The sequence below is a fragment of the Sphaeramia orbicularis genome, chromosome 16 (genome assembly GCF_902148855.1).
Source record: "Sphaeramia orbicularis chromosome 16, fSphaOr1.1, whole genome shotgun sequence".
In the NCBI taxonomy this organism is placed as follows: Eukaryota; Metazoa; Chordata; class Actinopteri; order Kurtiformes; family Apogonidae; genus Sphaeramia; species Sphaeramia orbicularis.
Window position 1 is genome coordinate 14,796,980 of NC_043972.1, and position 22,813 is coordinate 14,819,792.

Genomic DNA, 22,813 nt, shown 5'->3' on the forward strand with positions numbered 1-22,813 from the left:
ACCACACCGGCTCCGTTGGCATTTACGCACAGACACAAGGAAACTGAGCGCATTTACCTCCGTGCGTCTTCACCGCGGCCCGGCCTTCCTCCTCCTCCTCCTCCTCTTCGGTATCCGCAGTGAAAGACAGATAACCCCAGACTGCAGAGAGGGAGAGGAAGGAGAAGGAGAAGGAGGGACAGGAGCAGAGTGGAGTCAGTGAAGTCCTCCTGGTGCGTTCAATGACGCACAGGCCACAGTCGCCTTTTTCTTACCTCGCGCCTCGGATCCAGAGGGGGTGAAATGGGTAAAAGCGGTTGTTTGGGTGATTACACGTTTCTCCCTCTCTCCCTCCTTCCTCCATCCCCGACCCCCCACCCCTCTCTCCTCCTCCTCTTCCTCCCTCCATGGGCTCCAGCTCTGCAGTAAAACAGCCCCGTCCGCAAAAGGCTGGAGCGCAAACCCCAGGCGCAAAATGTGCGTAATTACCTCCGCCAAGGAGGTTATGTTTTTACCGGTGTTGGTCTGTCTGTCTGTCTGTCTGTCTGTTTGTCTGTGTGTCTGTGTGTGTGCAAGATAACTCAAAAAGTTATGGACGGATTTGGATGAAAATTTCAGGAAATGTTGATACTGGCACAAGGAACAAATGATTACATTTTGGTGGTGATGGGGGGGGGGCACTGATCTGCCTTGGCGGAGGTCTGCGCTCTCCGAGTGCTTTTCAAAATTTTTTTAAAATCCCTGTAGTTAAAAAAAACACCTCCGATATTTCCCATGTGTTCTCAGCTCCAGGTGATGTTAAACACGTGTGTAACAGTCCACACCAGGAGGGTTTACATTAATACATCCCGTTTGTGTCAATCAAAAATATCCACACTGATCTGCGCATTTTTCCCAGAATTCCAGTGTGTTTGCCATCCTAGACCCCCTCTCTTTCCCTCTCTCTCTCTCTCCTCCTCCTCGGCGCGTGCGTGCGTGCGTCCGTGCGCGCGCGCGGCCCGTACCGGATTAAATGGCACCTCGTCTTAAATGGCACCTTGCCTCGTTTCCCCTGCGCTTCATCATCAGCAAAATAAAGATTAGGCCCACGGAGGAGATTGTAAAGGGGATCTTCATTCCTCCGCCTTTGTGATGATATTGATGATGATGATGGCCAAGTGGACAGTTTGATTTTTGTGTGGCGAGCTAGTTATAAAGAATCAATATTATATCAAGGGGGGAACTTTGGTGATAAAGGACTTCAGCCACTCTGGCTATTCATCATAAGTCTGTAGCAGGCAGATAGGTCCAAAGAAATTATATTGCTCTAAAGAGTGTGTCTCCTTATCTCTGAGCACCAGGGGAGTGGAGGACACGCCGATCGATACAGTAGCTGCCGTAGACTCCCTGCAATTATCAATAGCTGATTTTGTCTTCCTGGGGCTGCATCTATTAATACCAGATAATAACAGGGTTTGGACATAAGTTTAAAGAACGGACCAAGAACACGGAGCAGGAAAGTTGGCGCACAGGACGACCTTGTTGTCACCAGATTTGTCTCATATGAGGTGGACTCAGGGGGATAGACGAGTCAAACAGACGGGAGAGGGGAGGGGGGAGGGGGAGAAAGAGAGAGAGAGAGAGAGAGAGAGAGGGGGGGGTGATCCTGAAACCCCCCCACACACCCTCTGACAAAAAGACAGCACGTACACTTACAGTACACGGATTAAATCCAGGTAGAGATGCACAAACAGGTCCGAATTTACGCAGAAAATATACACAATATATAATTCTAAAAGATTTAAATGTAAGGTCATTAAAATATCTTTACACAACCGGATATAAATCATGTTAATTCTGTGCATTTCCGTGCGCGTGCATTCTGCAGGTTAAAGAATGTAAATCCTTAAAGTGTTGAATTGTTTTCTTTGTTGGATATTATCACCAGCAAGAAAAAACGCAAAATCACAATATTAAAAATAATTATTACCGCCTATATAAATATATCAAATTCAGTGTCTCAGTTTTTTTTTTGTTTGTTTGTTTTTTTTTGGTGTGAAATCAGTTTTATTTTTAGGATAAAAATCTGTTGAAATAAAGTGGGTTTTTTTTTCCAACAGTTAAAAGTGGAAGTTGTGATGAAAACCCACCTTTCAACTGCAGAATCACCCCCATAAAAAATAAACACTGAGGTACATTAATATGACGTGTGTGTTTGGAGGTGGGGGGGGGGGCAGATATTATATGATGGGGGTCAGATGTGGGTGTTGACGCGTTCACGTCCAGGCCGGTGTGTCGGAACAGTAACGTGGTGGTACATCCTAGTGGCGGCTCAGAGCAATGGGCTGAACCTCCCTCCGGTGGGGGTTAACTCTCACACACCGACTCCCCCCACACACACACGGAGCCGCGGCCGCCGACGCACCCACTCCAGACGCGGCTGCGACAGGACCACTTCCACTGCGGCCGCGAGCCACGACGAACCCGAAGCCGAGCCCGAGGCGAAGACGCGCGCACCGAGGTCCGAATAGTTCCGGAAACCGCGGCGCGTGGAGGTGTTTGGAGAAGTGTCCAGAAAAGCACTTTTTGGAGCGCGCGCAGAGCCCAGGGCGCAGACGGAGCTACAGCACCGACAGCACGGACACGGAGCCCCGAAAGACCCCACACCGACCACCGGGACCGGGTTCTGTTGGGTCACATTCAGGGTCGTGTTTTACTCTGAGGACTCCCGGTGGCACCGCAGCCGCGCGCGTCAAACTTTGGGACTCGGATCTGCGCCTTAACGAGGAAAAAAACTAACAACAACAACAACGTGTTTACGGCTTTGGCCCAGAACTTTATTCAAGCCGTCCGGGTCCCGGTACCAACGGGGGCTCCCAGAGGCGGACCCCTCCACCGAAAACACGCGCGTCCGCGTGAGATGTGGAAAACTTTGGATCTCCGACACATTTGAGAGACAGTGAACACCGCATCATCCCAGAGCTTCAGAGGACAGAAGTTGGAGGCGCGGATGTGAAGGTCTGAGGTGGACCCTAAAGGTCACAGAGGAAGATGACGGACAGGAGGGGGGGGGGACCGTCCCTGTGAAGACCCCCCAGAGCTGAGCCGGAGCAGGAGGCGCGCGGATCGGGTTGTTTGGAGGCGGATGGTGAAGAGAACAGACACGGCTCCAGTGTGAGAGTGAAGCGGCTAATTGCTTAGTCCGTCCCTCATTTCCATATCCAATGCGCGTCCGCTGGACTCCAGCCAATCCTCCCCACCTTCACACGGTGCCATTAATCGCGAGGCATTATTCACTATCATAATTATTATACCGACATGCGCAAACCGACGCGCAGCCACATCAGCGGCACCGGCTAATTCTGCACATCCGTCCTGCGCCTCCAGACTATTTGTCAACTTTTGCCTGTTTGATTCCGTCGCTTCTTCGCTGATGCATCTGCAAAACGCAGACGCATCCCGGAGCGCAAACGCAGACGCATCTCCAGCCCCGACGGCAGCACCATGTCCCGACGCAAGCAAGCCAAGCCGCAGCACCTCAAGTCGGACGAGGAGCCCGCGATAGCCGGGGTGATCTCCGAGCACGGTGAGTGTCCCGGGTTCCGCTCAGGTCCGGATCCGGATCCACAAACACTCACACAACTTTCCCGGCTCTTCCTGGCACGGTCCGGTCCGGTTCTCTGCTGCCTTAATTCCGCTGGTTTCTGGAAGTTTCGGTCCGGTCGGTACCGGGTCGGTCCGTGCGTCTGTGGAGCCTCACGCGCGTCAGGCAGTGAATTTAGAAACAGGTTTAGTTTTTAGACCCGGTTCATGTGGTTCTGGGCTTAAAGTCTGTCCTGGGGGGAAGCGGACTAAAGTCTCCTGCTTTTAGAAGTTCCTGTTTGAGTCCGTGGACCTGCATCTGGTCCAGGATCAGCTCCAGAACACACACTTTCAGGTTCAGCTCGAAAAGAATTCCACTAAAGTGGGTCCACTTTCAGCTGCAGGTTGGAGGCCTTTTTTTACAGGCCCGATTAAAAAACACTATCCTGCTTTTATGAAACTCATCGGAGCTGTTTTCTGATCCAAGTTTTTACTTTGTATTTTTTTTTATTATTATTATTTCTTATGTTGATGCGCGCGTTCAAACACACCAGGACGAAGTGCAAACTGGGAATTTAACGTTAAAACTATTAAAGGTTGAATTTATCAGATGTAAAGATAAATAATGTCACCGATAAAAAAAAAAAAAAAGAAAAGAAAAGAAAAGAAAAATACAAACGTGATGTTAAAAGCAGTTCAATAATTTTCAGATTCTTTCCTGTTTGAATCCGCGGCTTGTGTTCGGATCCAGGGCGGTTTTTTGTCATGTTAATGTTCTAGTGTTTAGTCCTTCACATACATTTAACACTTGATTTGTTCCCTTTTACTCACATTGTGACATGATCGGCTCGTCCTCCCACTGTTGGAAAAAAGCCTCATTATGTGAATCTGGATCCAGGTTTTTACGCAATAAAAAGATCATTAATCAGGAGGAAATGGGAGGAATTATTCCAACAGCAGGACAGATGTGGACATGACAATTTAATCTGTTTATTCTAAAATTAAAAAAAAATAATAATAATAATAACATTTTGTACATTTCGTATGGTTGTCTTTAGGTTAATTTTAATCTATGTTGAAGAAAAACCACATTTATAATTAACATTTATCTGAAAACAGTTGTATTAAAATGACATTTCCTACTCTTTAAATTATTATTATTTTTTTTTTAGTTTACAGTAAAATGCATGTAATTTGAGCTGAGTTTTTGAGTCAGATTCTGCCTGTTTTTTGTTGTTTTTTTTTATTTGTTTGTTTTTTTCCTGCTCAGTGTGTCGTCCATGTCGTCCAACTCACACACACACACTTTGCAGCTTCTTTACAATACAAATGCATGATGTAATCTGTGTTTGCATGAGCAGACGCTGCTTCCACTCAGGACTTGTGCCTCTTTTGTCCTGATTTCCTTTGTGGATTTTTTTTTTTTTTTTTACAATTTGGGGCTGAAATGACATTTCCACTTGGGACAACCTTGGTGTGGTTTTGTCCCAGACTGGAGGCGTCCATCAGGTTGTCCTCCTGTAGGATTGTGGAATGTTTACGTCCAACACTGGGTCATTTGATGAGCAGATAATACATCATGTGTAGATGATTTTTTATTTTTTTTGGACCAAACACAGTCAGATCAGAGGTCAGACGAGAACATGGAGTGGATTTATTTGAGTTGTAACACGCTTGTAGTTTTCAGATAAATACAAACACCCGCCGAGCCTCATGGGTAATCTATAGTGTCTGTGCCATTGTGCTGAAGAGTCCAAGTAGCCGTGGAATGTCGAAGCTCCACAGTGGCCCGTTGTTTTCCACACAGACGTGGCAGACAAACCAGCCCAGCCCATACACACTTAAATCAACCTAATAATCCCACATCTCATCCAAAGCCTCCGACACATGTCACGCTGTCACGGTATCGTCGCGGCCTGATCACATTCTCCGCCGCGATGACACTATCGATCGCCGGCCTTGACGAATCATTGCATATCATGTCCTAGGAATCCAGAAGTTCCAACCGTCGTCGGCGTGTGTGCTCCGTTCGGACGTAAAATCCATGAACGTTGGGACGTTTTTTTTTAACGGGTGTCTCAAGGACGAACGCGCCATCGTCCACAGTTTTGTAGCCAGAGGTCGATGGACGAAGCGTTTTTAATCGAATTCAACTGAATCTGAGCTGATTTTTCAGTCCAGTCTGGTCCAAACTCTGCAGATCAGATGTAAAATCATGTCCCATCCACCGTCCTCTGGCGTCTTGTCTCCCCCTTAGGCCTCTGGATGACATCCCCCCCACCACCACCACCACCATCACCACCACCCTCACCCTCCCCTCAGTGCCTGGGGGGGGTTGTGGTTGTGTGTGCATTAGGATGTAAAAGGGGGGGGGGGGGGGGGGGGTGCTTTGAGTGCTTTCATAAACCCTGCTGACTTAACCTTTGTGTGGCCCAGGACGCCGGGTCCCGCCGCTGGATGTCAAAGCCCTCGTACCATTCCAACATGTGCCGCTGACCTTGGATCAGCTCGCACTCGTGTCCTAGAAAGCGTGAACGGTGACGGGCTTTCCATCCGACGTGTGTGTGTGTGTGCGGGGTGTGTTTTGTATGTGATTTGCTCAGATTTCACGGTGACTCCAGGCTGTTTGATGGGTTTCCAGGCAGTAGGTGAAGGTGACGGACGCGTTCAAAACCAGTTGGAGTTTAGTCTCAGCTTTTCAAGTGTTCAGACACATGTAGTTTTTCAAATGTTTGAGCAGGAATAATGTTTGTGAGCTGCAGAAGAACAGAGTGTGGTGCGAAAGCTGCTGTGACAGTTCCCTGGTTGCTTTGTTTGTCTTTTGTTTTAATCCTCGTCACCGATGGTTCAGGCCTCTGGACCACCCACGTAGGCTGTGCCAAAGATGTGTTCAAGAAGGCACTCGAATATGGCTGCGTCTTAATTACTACTCAGCGCTGAAAACACACACGAACAAGTGAGATCCTGATTGAGAGGAAGGACTAGACAGGAGAAAAGGACTATTTAACATCAGAGCACACACAGGATTTGTGGGATTAAGGAGAAAGCTCCGACCCAATGGAGAGGGTTTGTTGTTTTTTTCTTGTTTTGTTTGTTAATATGATTTTAGCTGTGAGTTTTTTTGTTTTGTTTTTTTTTTTTTTGTAGAAAGAGGTTGAAAGTGTCTCCAAAGCGTCTGAATCGGAAATGAAACCCAACTTTAGTGCAAACACATCACACTCTGCAGCTCGTTTTGTTTAAAAAAAAAAAAAAAAAATCCATAGAAAGAAGCGAAGGCGAAGGAGGCGTGTTGACGGATGGCGAGTCCTCTGGACACGCCGCCGTCATCGAATCCTCCGTTCCAAATGCTTACACAAACAAATCGTTAATGTTTTGGCTGCTCAACATCTGCAGGCGATGACAAAGGCCTCAGTGTGAGCGCAGATATGACTGTACCAGGCTGAGGATGACCAGGCCGACCACCACACCAGGACGCAGCCACGCCGCAGAGACGCCACCGTGCACACCACACACACACACACACACACACACACACACACACACACAGGAAACAAACAGCTCATCAGCCTCAGAGGACAGTTACTATAGTCACATTTATTTTTGATAAATTGTCATATCTGTGTAACTTTACTGTAACACTGCTGGTTCATATTTTTACGCATTTTATTCACAATTTGGGCAAAAATAAAGCAATTATGCTACAAAGCTAGCGATGCTGCAAAATAACACACCAGCAGAACATGAAGATCCAGTTAGATTAGATTAGATTAGATCACACTGGTCTAAAAGTAGTGAAATTTATTTATGGGTCAAAACACGGTATTCAAAACCTCTCTGATGGGACATTTTAGAGACAACTTGACAGATTAGTTGTTGCTAAATGACCCACATTTTTACTTTTAAATTCATTTTTGCTTTAGTTGGACCATAAGGGGTTATCTAAAACAAGGAGCTACTACATATTGAAATAAATGTTGGAATGGCAATCAATTAAGGTTCGCTGTCTGACGGGACATTACTGTATTTTGACCCTTATTTATTTATTTTTATTAACTCTCTTTATTGGAAGTAATTTCACAGACATGACAGTGCAATGTGATAAAAAGGACTTCCATTCTTTCATTTTCTTTTTATCCCTCCCACAATCCCACCCTACCCAAAAGTATCCTAAAAGTAGTGACATTTTCAAGATAAATCCAGGCCTAAATGTTAGTTGGCTGTAGTTTCACAGATACAGTCTGGGCTCAAAATGTGAAATTGTAGAATTAATGATAGAATGGGTTTAAATCCAAAGGAATATTAGTGTCAGATCTACTTCAAAACACTGTCTGCACATGACAGTACATGGACTTTACAGGTTCTGTCAGTGGAACATTTATAAATCTATTAATAAATGGACATATATGTGGAAGAACACACCATCATATATGTGGAAAACATCAGTAAACCAGCACTTTGGTCATTTATTTTAATTAATCTGATTAAAATACCTAACATTTAATCTGTAAGGCAGATAATTAAAAAAAAAAAAAAGTAGATAAATGTAATTAATGCAACAGTTAAAAATGCAGCAAATCGACTAAAGTTCAGTAGAAACAGTAGTAGGAGGGTTTTTTTCAGTCTAATTCTTCTGTTTCTGTTAAATATTTTCCTGCTGCTTCAGAACGTGATGGAGATGTGTCAGAATAATGAGGCGGATGGAAGTGACTCAGGCCCCCCCCCCCCATCAGAGGAACATTTATAAATCTATTAATAAACACACATAAAACATATATGTGGAAGAACACTTTATCTTATGCCTGGAAAACATCAGCAAACCAGCTTTTTGGCCATTTGTTTTTAATTCATCTGATTAAAATACCTAACATGTGATCTGTAAGGCAGATAATTTAAAAAAAATTGTAAATCAGTGTAATTAATGCAACAGTTAAAAATGCAGCAAATCGACTAAACTTCAGTAGAAACAGCGTAAGGGTTTTTTTTTTTTTTTTTTTTTCCCAGTCAAATTCTTCTGTTGCTGTTAAATATTTTCCTGCTGCTTCAGAACGTGATGGAGATGTGTTAGAATAATGAAGTGGATGGAAGTGACTCAGGCCTCCTCGTTGCCCCCCCCACCCCACCCCCCCTTTCACATCTCTGAAGGTATCCATACGTCCAACCTTTTAAAGGGGCACGAGGGGCCGTTTTAAGGCAAATACACGTCGACTCCAGAGATTTGACCTCACACATGTACGAACAGGAGTGTAGTTAAACTGTAGGACGTTGTGGGTTTTTTTTTGTTTTTTTTTTTGAGTCGTTTTACCACCGGTTTTTAACGTCGCCACAGAGCAGATGTGTCTATTGTCGTATCCATTAATTCATTAAATTGAACGTGGAATTTGTTAAGAATGGGACAATTTGTAAACGCTCTTGGCTTCAGTCAATGCTGGGCTCTGTGTCGTTCACAGAATCAGTGGAAAAGCATGAATACCTCATCTGATATAATATGTCAGATTAGCGGTTTCAGTTAGCATGCCAAAGATTGCTGAGCACGATAGCGGACACAAGGATTCAATGTCCACAATCTGCCTATTGACGGCGTTCAGCTTAATATTTGCATCCGAGTAAATGAAGACTCTTAAAGGAATGAAAAAGTGATTGGATCTTTATTTTTTTATTTTTTTTTTACATGCTATAGGAAAATCAATACTGGAACCAACACACACACTGTTCTGTTAAAGCACCAAACACTCACACGACCACAAAACGCAGCCATAAAGACACAAAAACCCACCACCGATGCAGACGCACACACAGCATTTTTACAGCAAAAGAAGGAAAATTCAGCATCAAGTGGAATCTGTTGTAACGTTCAACTGTTTTAGTCGCATCGAAAATGAGTAAAAACAGCGTTAAATCATGCACCTGGGCGTGAGAAATGAGAACATATTTAATTTAGGGAATTATTTTAAGGGGGGAATAATGTGCAAAATTGTCATCTTAATTCCAACAAAAGTGTGAGTGTTAGAATTAAATTAAATGCCTACATTGTAATCCTTATTTCTGGACCTTTCAGAAGTGTGTGTGTGTGTGTGTGTGTGTGTGTGTGTGTTCGCTGTTTATTTGGTCATGTGTGTGATTTGTGTCGGTTCTTTGTCTGTTGTCGTGTGTTTTTTCACACAAGGTCACACCAACACAAAGGCCCTCACTTGTAATGGTATGAATGAATAAAAGAGATTGACAGTAATACCGTTCTAATAACTAATCAGCTCAACACAATGCCCTCTCATTTGCGTTGACCTTTCAACCCTCAATTATGGAAATGAGCGCCGCTGTCCATCGCCCGGATAAGGAGGGGTTTTTTTTTCGCCTCCTGGCACGTGTCGCTCTCTGGTCACTCGCTGCTTTTCACCTGTCACTTTGTGTTTGCACCGTTCTCATGAAACTCATTTTTTTTATTTTTGAGGTTTTAATTCAATTTTCTGCGTTAAATCGACACACGTTTCAAACGATAATTGACAATAATTTTGTCCGTGAAAGACAATTCTCCTTTTCGTTTTCCTCTTATTTAATGTATAAATGTACAGAATTAAACACAATAATTCTTTGCGTCAGAGCCTTTCCAGCTGATCATTAATTTCCGTTGCAGACACCAGGCCTCCGTGCTCGTCCCCCTCGAGTCAGAAATTACAGGTCGACTGATGAATTTCTTTCCTAATGACTCTGTAAAACACATGAATGTTTCATGTCTGATTCGTCCATTTTCACCTTTAAGATGCTGTGTGAGTCTCAGAGGTTAAACATTACATCAAATAAACTCCCACAGTCTTAATTTACAGTATTTTTAAGGTAATTTCAGTTTATTTTTTAGGTTCTAGATGGTTTTTGGGTGAATTCACAACAACATTTGCATAAATGGGCAGGAATTACAGGTTTATTCAGGAGGGTTTTTCCTTTTATATGTGCATTTCATCATATTTAATATCCTCCTCAGACCCAGCAATGCATTTTTGTCCTCTGCAGTGGACAAGAGTTTCACAGCTTTACTTTAAAACAAAAAAAATACATAATGTCCACTGAAAAGGACATTATATATATATATATATATATATATATATATATATATATATATATATGAAAAAGAAAAATGTATCTGAAAAACTGTTGCATCATGCTGTTTCCAATCAAGACAATTATTTAATATAAATTGGTGAAATTTTTTACTTACTGGCTGTCAGGAGGATATATTATGTGCATGTTTCTTACTTTTTATCCTTTCCTATTTTTCAGATTTTCACATTTTCAGTTGCATTTGTTATAAATGCTTGTGTTAAATGTACATTAAATTCACTCTGACTCATGAAGTTAAATAAATGTAATCTTTTTTTATGTCTTCTCAGTGTAAAGATTGTGATAATGTGATTTATTCTTACAGATAAAGTGTAACTAAACTCAGTGTGTAAATATTACACCTGGTCAAAGCTGATTAAATAGGAATAAAAAAAGAGGAACATGTCTTTAAAGTAAATTATTCCATCTTTATGGACATCAGTGTAGTTTCCATCTGTTTCTACATAATTATGAAACTACATATATTTATATTTTTATGCAGGAGTGTAAACAGAACATAGACTAATTAAAAAAACGGTGCTCTGACGGTGACTTGACACAGACTCACACAGGATATGACCACGTTAAAACCCAGAAAACAAACCTCCATGGAGGCCTGGGTCTGGATCAGGTGTGAACCGGGTCCATGTTCAGAGCTTGCGCCGGCTTGTTTGACTCTTGGTGGTTTGCATGTGGAAGAGGAAGTGGCTTCTACAACTGTGATTAAACATGTGTAACTAATCAGAGACTTTGCTGCCATGGCACTAGCATGTAATTTGTTGAGTCTTTTTTTTTTTTTTTTTTAACCCTCAGAGGGGAAGAGAGAGTGGAGGAAATGGAGAGAACAGAAGGATAAAGACAGTAACTTCAGAACTTCAACCAATCAGAAAATGTTTTAGAAAAGTGTAAACTTGGAAAGTGAAAGATGTGAGAATGTAAAGGTGGAATTCATCTGAGACATAAATATTCGCTAAAACATGGAGGTTTCAGGGCAGAGTTTCTTGTTTGGATTCAGGGCCGAAGTATTACCTTTGCAATGCTAAATGAAAAGGCCCAGGCATTTGGAATTCAGGTGGAAATGACTGGCTTTGATAGCAGAGGGGAATCCTAATGTGGCCATCAAGGTCCTGATTTGTACCCAACAGATGAGGCAGCTGCGAATTGTATGAAATATTGGAAATCAATAGGTTCTATGGAATTTCATTAAGCGGCAGTATCCACAATTGATAGGCCCTCATAATTTGATGGATTGCACAAAGAAAATTATTAGCTGGCTCTATGGAGTGGGTGTGAACGCACAAACCTGGGTCTGAGAATTGGTGAACTGGGGCAATTTGTTCAGAGCAAAAAAATAAAAAGAATATTGATTGTGGTTATGTTAAAAGAGAGAAAAAAAACCCCAAAGGTTAAATCTTTGCAGGTGTGCGCTGCAAAATATGTGTGGATTTGGTATTGATTATTTATTCATTAATTCTTTTTTCTTCTCTTCAGCCCGAGGCGACGTGTTGGACGACGCAGACAGCGGCAACGAGAGTCGCAGCGGCAGCGAAGAAACCCACGTATGTGAGAAATGTTGCGCCGAGTTCTTCAAGTGGTCCGACTTCTGCGAACACTTAAAGAGCTGCACCAAGAACCCGCTGGTGCTCATCGTCAACGATAATGAGGACACGCCGAACCCCCCCCAGGAGTACGCCGAAGAGCCCTCCCCCATACCCAGCTGTCCGAGCGAGCAGGACGACAGCGAGGACCCCAGGGAGGGCAACCACAGTCCAGTCGGGGAGGGGGAGGACGTCCCCGAGACGGCAACCCTGAACGGGGTCAACGTCCTGGACAAGGAGGACGAGCAGATGGAGCTGGAACTTTCACCGGAGAAAAACATGGACCCCGAAGAAAGAGAAGCGCCGTCCCCCGAGCCCGACGCCGCCCTACCTCAGCTCAACGACGCGGTCCCGTCTGCCGTCGCCAGCTACGCCATGCCCAGCACCAACGTCACCTTGGAGACGCTGCACGGCACTCGGGTAGCGGTGGCCCAGTTCTCCCAGAGCGTCAGGGCGGCGGGCAGCGGCGTTTCTACCATGGCCATCCCCATGATCCTGGACCAGCTGATGGCCCTGCAGCAGCAGCAGATCCACCAGCTGCAGCTCATCGAGCAGATCCGCAGTCAGGTGGCTCTGATGAACAGACAGTCCGCCTCACAGCCCGCTCTCAACCACCACCACCACCACGGTGCCGTGGCTGGAACCCAGGGGCCCGCCTCCTCCTGCGTCCCCCCTGTCGCCACTCAGCTCCAGCTCCACAGCTTCATCACCCCCCCTGTCCATCAGCTGCCCGTTCGGCTGCCGGCCACCCTCAACGGCCAAGGCCCGTCACCTCTGACCTCAGCAATAGAAGGGCCCCTCCCTCAAACACCACAGAGCAGCCAACAGTCCACCCCCTCCCTCCCCATCACCTCCTCCAATAATTCAGTGTTTCCTCCCCCCTCTGGGACCGGCCTGTCGTCCCTCCTCCCCTCCTGCTCATCTACAGCCACAAACAGCAGCATTAGCACCAGTAACAGTGGAGCAGGAGGAGGAGGGGGGGGCATCAGCAGCAGCGCAGCCCTTCCCAGGAACTCCACCACCCCCCCATCCCTGAGCCACAGCAGCCTGCTGAGCTCCGCCTCCAGTCTACCGCTGATACCTCACAGTTCGTCCAGCAGCGTTATCTTCCCCAACCCGCTGGCCAGCATCGCCGCCACCGCCAACGCTCTCGACCCGCTCTCTGCTTTAATGAAGCATCGCAAGGGGAAGCCCCCCAACGTGTCTGTGTTTGACACTAAGCCCAGCTCTGAGGACCCCTTTTTTAAGCATAAGTGTCGGTTCTGTGCCAAGGTGTTTGGCAGCGACAGCGCCTTACAGATCCACCTGCGTTCCCACACTGGAGAGAGGCCCTACAAATGCAACATATGCGGAAACCGCTTCTCCACCAAAGGAAACCTGAAAGTCCACTTCCAGAGGCACAAAGAGAAGTACCCCCATATTCAGATGAACCCGTACCCGGTGCCAGAGTACCTGGACAATGTGCCCACGAGCTCAGGCATCCCGTACGGCATGTCTTTACCCCCAGAAAAACCCGTAACCACGTGGTTGGACAGCAAACCCGTCCTCCCCACCGTCTCCACTTCAGTGGGGCTCCAGCTGCCTCCCACTCTGCCGAGCATGATGGGAGGTTTCGGTGAGTCTCCGAGCCTCACCCCTCTCAACAGGTCTCCTCAGAGGCCGTCTCCGCCCTCCAGTGAGTGCGCGTCTCTATCCCCCAACATCATAAATGACTCTGGTATGACCACTACGTCACCGTCCCCCAAACCCAGCCTCGGCAGTGACGCCCCCCCTCTGTTGAAACCTGAAGGTGTTCTCCTGCCCCCCAGCTACTCCACCCGGCCCGGGGAGAACACCACCACCACCACCACAGTCACTCAAGTGGTACTTTCAACTACTGTTACATCCACCACGTCGTCCAGCAGCGGCGTCCTGGCCACCGAGCCCAACATGAGCCCCAACTCCAACCCCGTGTCCCATCCCGTCCTCCCCATGCTCTCAGACCAGTTCAAGGCCAAGTTTCCTTTCGGAGGCCTCCTAGACTCTATGCAAACCTCAGAAACGTCAAAGCTGCAGCAGCTCGTTGAAAATATTGACAAGAAGATGACCGACCCCAACCAGTGCGTCATCTGCCACCGTGTTCTGAGCTGCCAGAGTGCCCTCAAGATGCACTACCGGATCCACACCGGTGAGAGGCCTTTCAAATGCAAGATCTGTGGGCGCGCGTTCACCACCAAGGGGAACCTGAAGACCCACTTCGGCGTCCATAGGTCCAAACCCCCGCTTCGGGTCCAACACTCCTGCCCTATATGTCAGAAAAAGTTCACCAATGCCGTTGTGTTGCAGCAGCACATCCGGATGCACATGGGGGGGCAGATCCCCAACACCCCCGTCCCCGAGAGCATCCAGGAGATGGACACCGACCTCTCCTTCGACGAGAAGAGCTTAGACGCCATGAGTAACTATGACGACGACCTCCTGGATGAAATGGAGCAGGCTATAGATGATGAACCCGACTTAAAGGAAGGCGAAGTGGACCCGTCTAAACCGTATTCACCTGGAAGTTCCCCCCCCACCTCCATCATTTCTAGCATCGCTGCTATGGAGAACCAGATGAAGATGATCGACTCCACCGCCGGCGTGACCCGCCTGTCTACCCACAAGCCACTGCAGAACGGCGGCTTCGGAGTTGACGCCGACTGCTTCACCACCGACTCCCTGTCTGTGGTGGGAGACGCCGAAGGTCAGAGTCTGGGGAGTCCGGCGCTGTCCGACTCCTCCGGTTCCATGCAGCATCTGTCTCCGACCCACAGCCCTTCAGAGAGTCAGCCGTCCAAGTCCCCCGTCCTCCTCAACAACAACAACAACGGCGGCGCCATGACAGCGGAGGACGGACAGGACAACGCCGCCAGTTTGGCAACGGTGAAATCCGAAAAGTCCGAGACGCCGTCGCCGCTGTCGGCGACTGAAGGCACCGGCGCCCTGGACCTGACGGCGGCTCAGCCTGGGAGGCACTTTATCAAGGAGGAGAGTCACTTCAACATGCTGTTTCTGAACAGAGATAGAGGTGAGTTAAACCGGGGGGGAAGGGGGTGTAAACATACGGCCCCTGGACCAAACCAGCCCAACAGAGGGTCCTGCCAGGCCCGAAGGATGAATATGAAAAAAAAAAACTGAAGACCATAATAAAAAAAGAGAGATTTTAGGCAAATATAAGTAAAATATTAACCTATAAACCAGGGGTCTCAAACATGCATTCCAGGGGCCAAATGCGTCCCCCCCAAAGGTTCCAATCTGACCTGTGGGATGAATTTGTAAAGTGTAAAAATTCCACAGTCAAGGCTGTGGAACTCATTTTAGTTCCGGTTCCACATACAGACCAATATGATCTACAGTCAAATAATAACAGAATAACCGACAACAAAGAATGACTCCAGATTTTCTTCTCGGTTTGATGTGAAAAAAACAGTATTACATTATGCCGATAAACTTAAAATTTTTCTTTGTTTTAGCGCAAAAAAATAACATTAAATTATGAAAATATTTACATTTACAAACTATCCTTTAACAATAAAATGTGAATAACCTGAACAAATATGAACAACCTGAAATGTCTAAAGAAAATTCAGCACAATTTGAACTATTTTCCTCCTGTTCCTCAGTGTTTAGTGTCTTTGTAGATCTGATCCATAATGCACATGAAGAAATGATAAGTGGAGGCAGAATATTGTTAAAATTGCACTGATTTTTTTAAGAAATTTCATTTTTTTCAGGTTATTCACATCTTTTTTGTTTGAATAGTTTATAAAAGTAAGTATTTTCAGAATTTAATGGTGGGGTTTTTTTTTTGAGTTGTCATTATTTACAGGTTATGATGTTATATTTTTTTAATAATAATTTTTTTAGTAGCTCGGCCCACTTGAGATCAAATCAGGCTGAATGTGGCCCCTGAAAAAAAATGAATTTGAGAGCCCTGCTATAAATAAGGACAAATACATTTCCCTCTTTTACCCTTTCACAAAAAACGCGAATGACATGAACAAATATGAAAAACATGAAATTTATAAAGAAAAATCAGTGTAATTGTACCAATATTCAGTCTGTTATTAAATGTTTTGTGTATTTGTAGATCCACTGTGATCTGTGTGTTATAATGAACATGTGGACATGATAAACTGAGGCAGAATATTGTTAAAATTACACTGATTTTTCCTAAAAATTTCAGGTTGTTCATGTTATTCACATTTTAAAGGATAGTTTGTAAATGTAAACATTTTCTAATCATTTATGTTCATTTTTTCCACTAAAACTAATAGAAAATCGTCTTTATTTTTGAGTTATTATACTTTTATTTTCCTGATCTGACCTAAACACCCCTGAGTTAAACCCAACATATTCAGTGTTAAATTCAAAGTGTTCAGATTATTTAAATAACCAGTGCAGGAGTAAATAAACCCTGGTTCTGACCAGGGCTGTAAGAAAATATCACTTCTGCAATATATTGCAATATTTCATTTCACAATATTGTACTGGTATTAAAAAGTACTGTATCGACATTTTTAGGTATTTATTCAAATGAAGATACTGTGGAGGTTCATTTTTGTTTTTGTTTTTCTTTTTTGTTTATATTTATTATTATTTAACACTCTTTCATTAAATAATGTTTGTTCCTTTGTTGGATTGAACTAAAATAATGTTTTGATGTTAGTTCAGAACTAATAGAATATGAACATTTGAACAGGATCTGAAACTGTAATGTCTGTAAAACAGAATTCCAGTTTCAACACAGGAACATTTTGTGATATAGCATTAGATCCTGTTAGGATCAAATAAAAATGTGTTCAGTATTTGTGCAGATTTCTGCTGTAATTCAATTTTTCCAGGAAATTATCTTTTAAAAAAGAAACAAAACTAATAAAAAAAAGAAATTGCCTTTTTTTAACAGTATCATGATATATCGTAACATGATCCTAGTATTGTGATTTGTATCGTATTGCCAGATTCTTGCTGACACCCAGCCCTAGTTCTGACCCCTGTCTAACTGCCCCTGTGGTCCTCCAGGTCTGAATAATCCCAGTCTGTCCAGTTCTGCCTCCAACATGATCAAACTGGAGTTGAACGGACACACCAAGCCGGCGTCTCTGAGTGAAAACTCCCATCTGCCCGTGGGCATCCAGGTCCCCGCCGCCACCCCCCAGACCACCATGAGCCCCAGCATCAACCCCATGTTGGCGCCCCCGCCCCCCCGACGCACCCCCAAGCAGCACAACTGCCACTCGTGTGGGAAGAACTTCTCGTCGGCCAGCGCTCTGCAGATCCACGAGCGAACCCACACCGGGGAGAAACCCTTCGCCTGCTCCATCTGTGGGCGGGCCTTCACCACCAAAGGAAACCTCAAGGTACCGCCCCCATCAAGGTTTGACTAATGCTGCATTCAGGTGCTGTGGGAACTATGGTAAATGCTAGTTACAAACTCAAAAACTGTACATAAACATAGACACCCCCTCATGTTGTATTTTCCACTGGAAAACTGGGGAAAAAAATTCTAGATACATAAGTTTATTTATCCCACAATCAGTGATTTAGTACAAGTGAGATGAAAATAACCTTTGACCTTTTCAACATGGCGGAGAGCAATGAGGGATTCAATGATACTTGAATGATGTACTTTAATTAATGTTCTGCTGTTAGCTGAGGATTTTACACATTTATATTTGACACAATTTACAACAATTAATTTTTTTTTGTTTATTTTCTTGCCTATTTTATTATTTTTTTCTACAATTTTGTTCAGTTTGTGGCTTAGTTTCTTCACTAATTATTTTGTTGAATTACACATTCTTTGTTAATTTTGTTGCTAATTTTATTCATTTTGTTGACATTTTAGTTACTTTTTTGCTTTTTTTCCCATATTATTTGGGAGTTTGCAGTTGTTTTAAAATCTGTTTTTGCATTTTTTTGTAATATTTACCATATATAATCCCAGTGTGTCCATCCACTGTCACTGATCCAACTCCATGGGTTTTACTGGTGAATCAGTGTTATAGAAGATAACGGTGTTTCCATGGTAACTACAGAGCCTCTGAATGTCCAAATGGGTCATATCTGAGGACCATGAAATGTTTTGGGGTTTTTTGTTCAGTTTTATTCATTTGAATTGTTATTTTATGATTTTTTCTTCAATGTTCTTCAGTTTGTGGCTAATTTGGTTCAAATACTTCATATTTTGTAGGTTTTTTAATTCATTTTAGTTCAACAGGGGTGCCAGTCTCATTTTAGTTCAGGTTCCACATTCAGCCCAATTTGATCTAAAGCGTTAAAATAACAGCATAATAACCTATAAATAATGACAACTCCACTTTTAGTTTTTGTTTCAGTGCATGAAAAAATATTAAATCGTGAAAGTATTTACATTTACAAACTATCCTTTCACACAAAACATGTGAATAACCAGAAAAAATGAAATTTCTTTTTTTCATATATATATTATGCATCGACTTTATATGTGTGTGTTACACACACATGTGGAAACAGGCACAATACTTTTGAAATTTTGAAGTTTGAATTTGGAACTAAAATAAGAATAATTTCTACAATATTACATATCAGTTTATTATTAACACCATTTACAGATCAGATCTACAAATGCACAAAACATTTAGTCGTAGAATCTTGTTCAAATGGCATATACTCATCAGGTTGTTCACATTTTATTATTAAAGGATTCTTATGTTCTTCCTTTACTTGGTCTGTATGTGGACCCTGAACTCAACCCAGTTCAGCGCTCTGGACCGTTAATGTCTTCAGAGTCATGTTTGGACTTTGTACAGTCACACCTCAGACCTGACTGGAACCTTTGGAGGGTCAGTTCTGGTCCACAGACCGCATGTTCGACACCAAAACAGCCTTGTGTCAGATGAATGAACACGTCCAGAACAGTCTGATCACCACAAATGATGTGTCAGCCATTTTTCATATCACTACGACAACAGAAACACTTGAACACAACAGACAAGTGGAAAGGCTCATTTTCCCAACAGCACCTGAAGGCAGCATGAGTTTAGGTTTAAAGAGCTGTCAGGTTATTAGTTATTATTGACAGGAATGTAAACCTTATATTTTGGCCTTTTCTGTTCTTTTCTTTTCTTCTTTTTTCTTTCTTTCTTTTGTATTATTTTCTTTTCTCAGGAATGTAAACCTTATATTTTGGCCTCTTCTGTTCTTCTCTTTTCTTTTCTTTTCTCTTCTTTGCTTGTCTTTTCTTTTCTAGTCTCAGGAATGTAAACCTTATATTTTGGCCTTTTCTTTCCTTTTCTCTTCTTGTCTTTTCTTTTCTCTTCTTTTCTTTCCTTCTTTTGTTTTATTTTCTTTCCTTTTCTTTTCTCAGGAATGTAAACCTTATATTTTGGCCTTTTCTTTTCTTTTCTCAGGAATGTAAACCTTATATTTTGGCCTTTTCTTTTCTCAGGCCTCCCTGAATCGCTCCAGTCATTCTTTTTCCCTCTCCCGCTGACACTCGTCCTGTTTCTCTTCCGTTCGTTTCAGGTTCACATGGGAACACACATGTGGAACAACGCTCCGGCCAGACGGGGTCGCCGTCTGTCCGTGGAGAATCCCATGGCGCTGTTGGGCGGCGACGCCATGAAGTTCAGCGAGATGTTCCAGAAGGATCTAGCGGCGCGGGCCATGAACGTGGACCCGGGCTTCTGGAACCAGTACGCCGCCGCCATCACCAACGGCCTCGCCATGAAGAACAACGAGATCTCGGTGATCCAGAACGGAGGCATCACGCAGCTGCCCGTCAGCCTGGGCGGCGCCGGCATCACCTCGCTGGGCGCCATGCCGGCAGGAATGGACCGGGTTCACACCGGCGGCAGCCCCCCCATGACGGGGATGGAGAAGGCGGGGCTGGAGGTGGGCGGAGCCAGGCCCTTCTCCAGGTTTATGGAGGAAAACAAAGAGATCGGGATCAATTAAAGACGCTGTTGTGCGTTATTCCAAGCTCGGTGTTCGGCAAAGACTCGAAGTCCGACGAGGACTGAACTCACACGTACGATATTATGTACAGATTAAATATTTTTGTTTGGTTTTGGAGATTATAGTATTTAGTATTGATTAGAGGTCTTTGCCTTCCACCCGTCCCCCCCGTCACGTGATATTTCACATATACGAAGAATACTTTGTCTCTTGTTTGAGAATATGTCGTCTTGCAAGATTTGCATGGTACTTATTGGTTTTTATCAGTATGTTTGACTGCGTTGAATTCCTTTCCAAACCAGGATCCTGCCTCATTTATGATGGACAAGCGTCTACTGGACAGAAAAAGACCCAAAAGACGTCCTCGCCTTCGTCGCGAACGCTTTTTTCTGTCCAACGGAGTCGAGGACAGACCGAAGGACAGACCGAACTTTAAGTGTTTCTGTGCTCGCCTGATATTTTTTTTTTTTTTTTTTTTTTTTAAGAACTAGAAAACTTGAAAAAAATGATGTTTGAACTATTTTAATCTTTACATTTAGTCTCCCAGCATTGTCTTATGATATTGTCCTGTGTCTTTAGTATTTATGATAACGACAAAAAAGCGGGTAAACAAAAATATATTTAATGGCCCAAGCATTTTATTGATCCGTTTTTTTCTAAACTGCAGGCTTCATCGACGAATATCTCTTTCAATGAAGACAAAACGTCCTTTGAGTTGAACAAAAAGAGAAAAACAGTAGGTTTTATTTGGATATCTGTGTACGTGGTTCCGTGGTAAAGAGGCTGCAGATATCCGAAGCTGCTATGATCACAACCCTGCTTTTAACCTTTGTAAAAAGAAAAAAGAAGTGATCCTTTTGAAGAAATATCTATGTATAGAAATACAGACAAATCTAAAACAGGTATGCATATTTTGTATCACATAAAATAGACATCAGAGTTGAGAGTATTTGTCATGTTTGTGAATGCACTTTTTAAAAACAAGACGTTTTGTCTGTGAGTTACCGTTAACCTTTTGACTGAGCTCTATCTATCACGTGCTGTTTTCATCGTTTTCCGGCGTTCCACTCCTTCGATTTGCAGAGTCGGTTCTGTTCCTGCATCTGTGAGTGCAAACTCATCACTCAATCAAACCTTCTTAAATAAAAAAAGAGAACAGATGTGTGTTCGGATGGTTTCATTATCTGCATCAACACTCGACTCGGATCAAATCAATACAGGGTTTTATTTCATTTGACAATTACAGTTATTATTATTTTGCACCTAAACGAAAAGAAAAATCAAGGACTAGAGAACGACTGAATTCAAATAATATCTGTGTTCATTATTTTTATAATATATTTTCTATTATTTATCCATAAAAGCAGCTTTGGTTATTTTTGTTTTACTATTATTTCAATGTGTGTTTCAGTTATTTCTCTGTTTAGTCATTTTCATCTTTTATTTCACACTGTCCTGATTTTTCGTGGTTTGTAAAAAATCTTCCACTGAAAAACAATTTAATTCCTGTTGTTTTGTTTTGTTTTTGTCTGTGTTTTAATTTATTTATGAAGAGTGAAATTATAAAACAATTTTGCAAAATTAAAAGATCTTTAAACCTGGGTTTGGGCCTGTGGGCCTTTTATCAGCTCCTGAAAATACACAGATCTGTGTCTGTTTAAGATAAACACATATAATAAATATTTTTATTCCAAAGATCATAAATAAATGCACAGAATATTAAAATGTGTAAATAGGGTTGAGATAAACTGTTTTATCATAATTTGTCAAAAAAAAAAAAAACCATTATGAATAAATCAGTTTTTCTTGGTTTTTTTGTGCATTTAGTTCAGGGCTGTCAAACTCATTTCAGTTCAGTTCCACATTCAGCTAAATTGGATTTAAGGTGGGCTGAACCAGTAAAATAATAACATAATTATATGTAAATAATGTCAACTCCAAAATTTTCTCTTTGTTTTAGAGCGAAAAAAGTCAAATTAAACAATGAAAATGTTTACATCTACAAACTATCCTTTCAAACAATGAGAATAACATGAACAAAATGAAAAAAATAAATGTAAATTTAACATTATTCCACCTCAGTTTATGATTTCCACATGTACGTTATAACTTACAGATCACAGTGGATCTACAAACATACAAAACATTTAATATCAGGCAGAATATTGTTAAAATTGCACTTACTTCTCTTAAAATATTTCAGGTTGTTCATATTTGTTCAGATTATTCACATTTTTGGGGAAATTATACTTTGTTTTAGTGTAAATACATGAAAATATTTACATTTACTAAGAGAGAAATTTGATGTTGTGAGTATTTATGTGTTATTATGATAGTATTTTACTTGAGATTGAATTAGTCTAAATGTGGAACCTGAACTAAAAGGATTGTTAATATTTTAGTTTTGTTTTTGCATTTCATAGATTCATCCCCAGGGCCGGACTGGACCCTTTGGTGGGCCGGACTGGACCCCGGGGCACATGTTTGACACCTATGATTTAGTATGTATTAAGTCTTCAGTATTAGCTGCAGATCATTTAACACCTAAAATAATAATAATAATAATAATAATAATAATAATAATAATGATAATGATAATGATAATGATAATAATAATGATGATAATAATA

General features: G+C 42.9%; 1 protein-coding gene across 2 annotated transcripts; it reads left to right on the top strand.

Annotated features, from left to right (window-relative positions):
- Positions 1–267: 267 nt before the first annotated feature.
- On the top strand, positions 268–21,343 carry sall3a (spalt-like transcription factor 3a). Of its 2 annotated transcripts, none has more exons than XM_030158259.1 (4): positions 268–286; positions 12,121–15,273; positions 17,268–17,605; positions 19,752–21,343. In XM_030158259.1, the coding sequence occupies exons 1-4, from the start codon at positions 283–285 to the stop codon at positions 20,181–20,183; spliced, it is 3,927 nt and encodes a 1,308-aa protein (XP_030014119.1). In that variant the 5' UTR covers positions 268–282; the 3' UTR covers positions 20,184–21,343. The 2 variants fall into 2 exon arrangements, with proteins under 2 accessions (XP_030014119.1, XP_030014118.1); XM_030158258.1 differs by lacking the exon at positions 268–286 and adding an exon at positions 2,330–3,544.
- Positions 21,344–22,813: the final 1,470 nt, after the last annotated feature.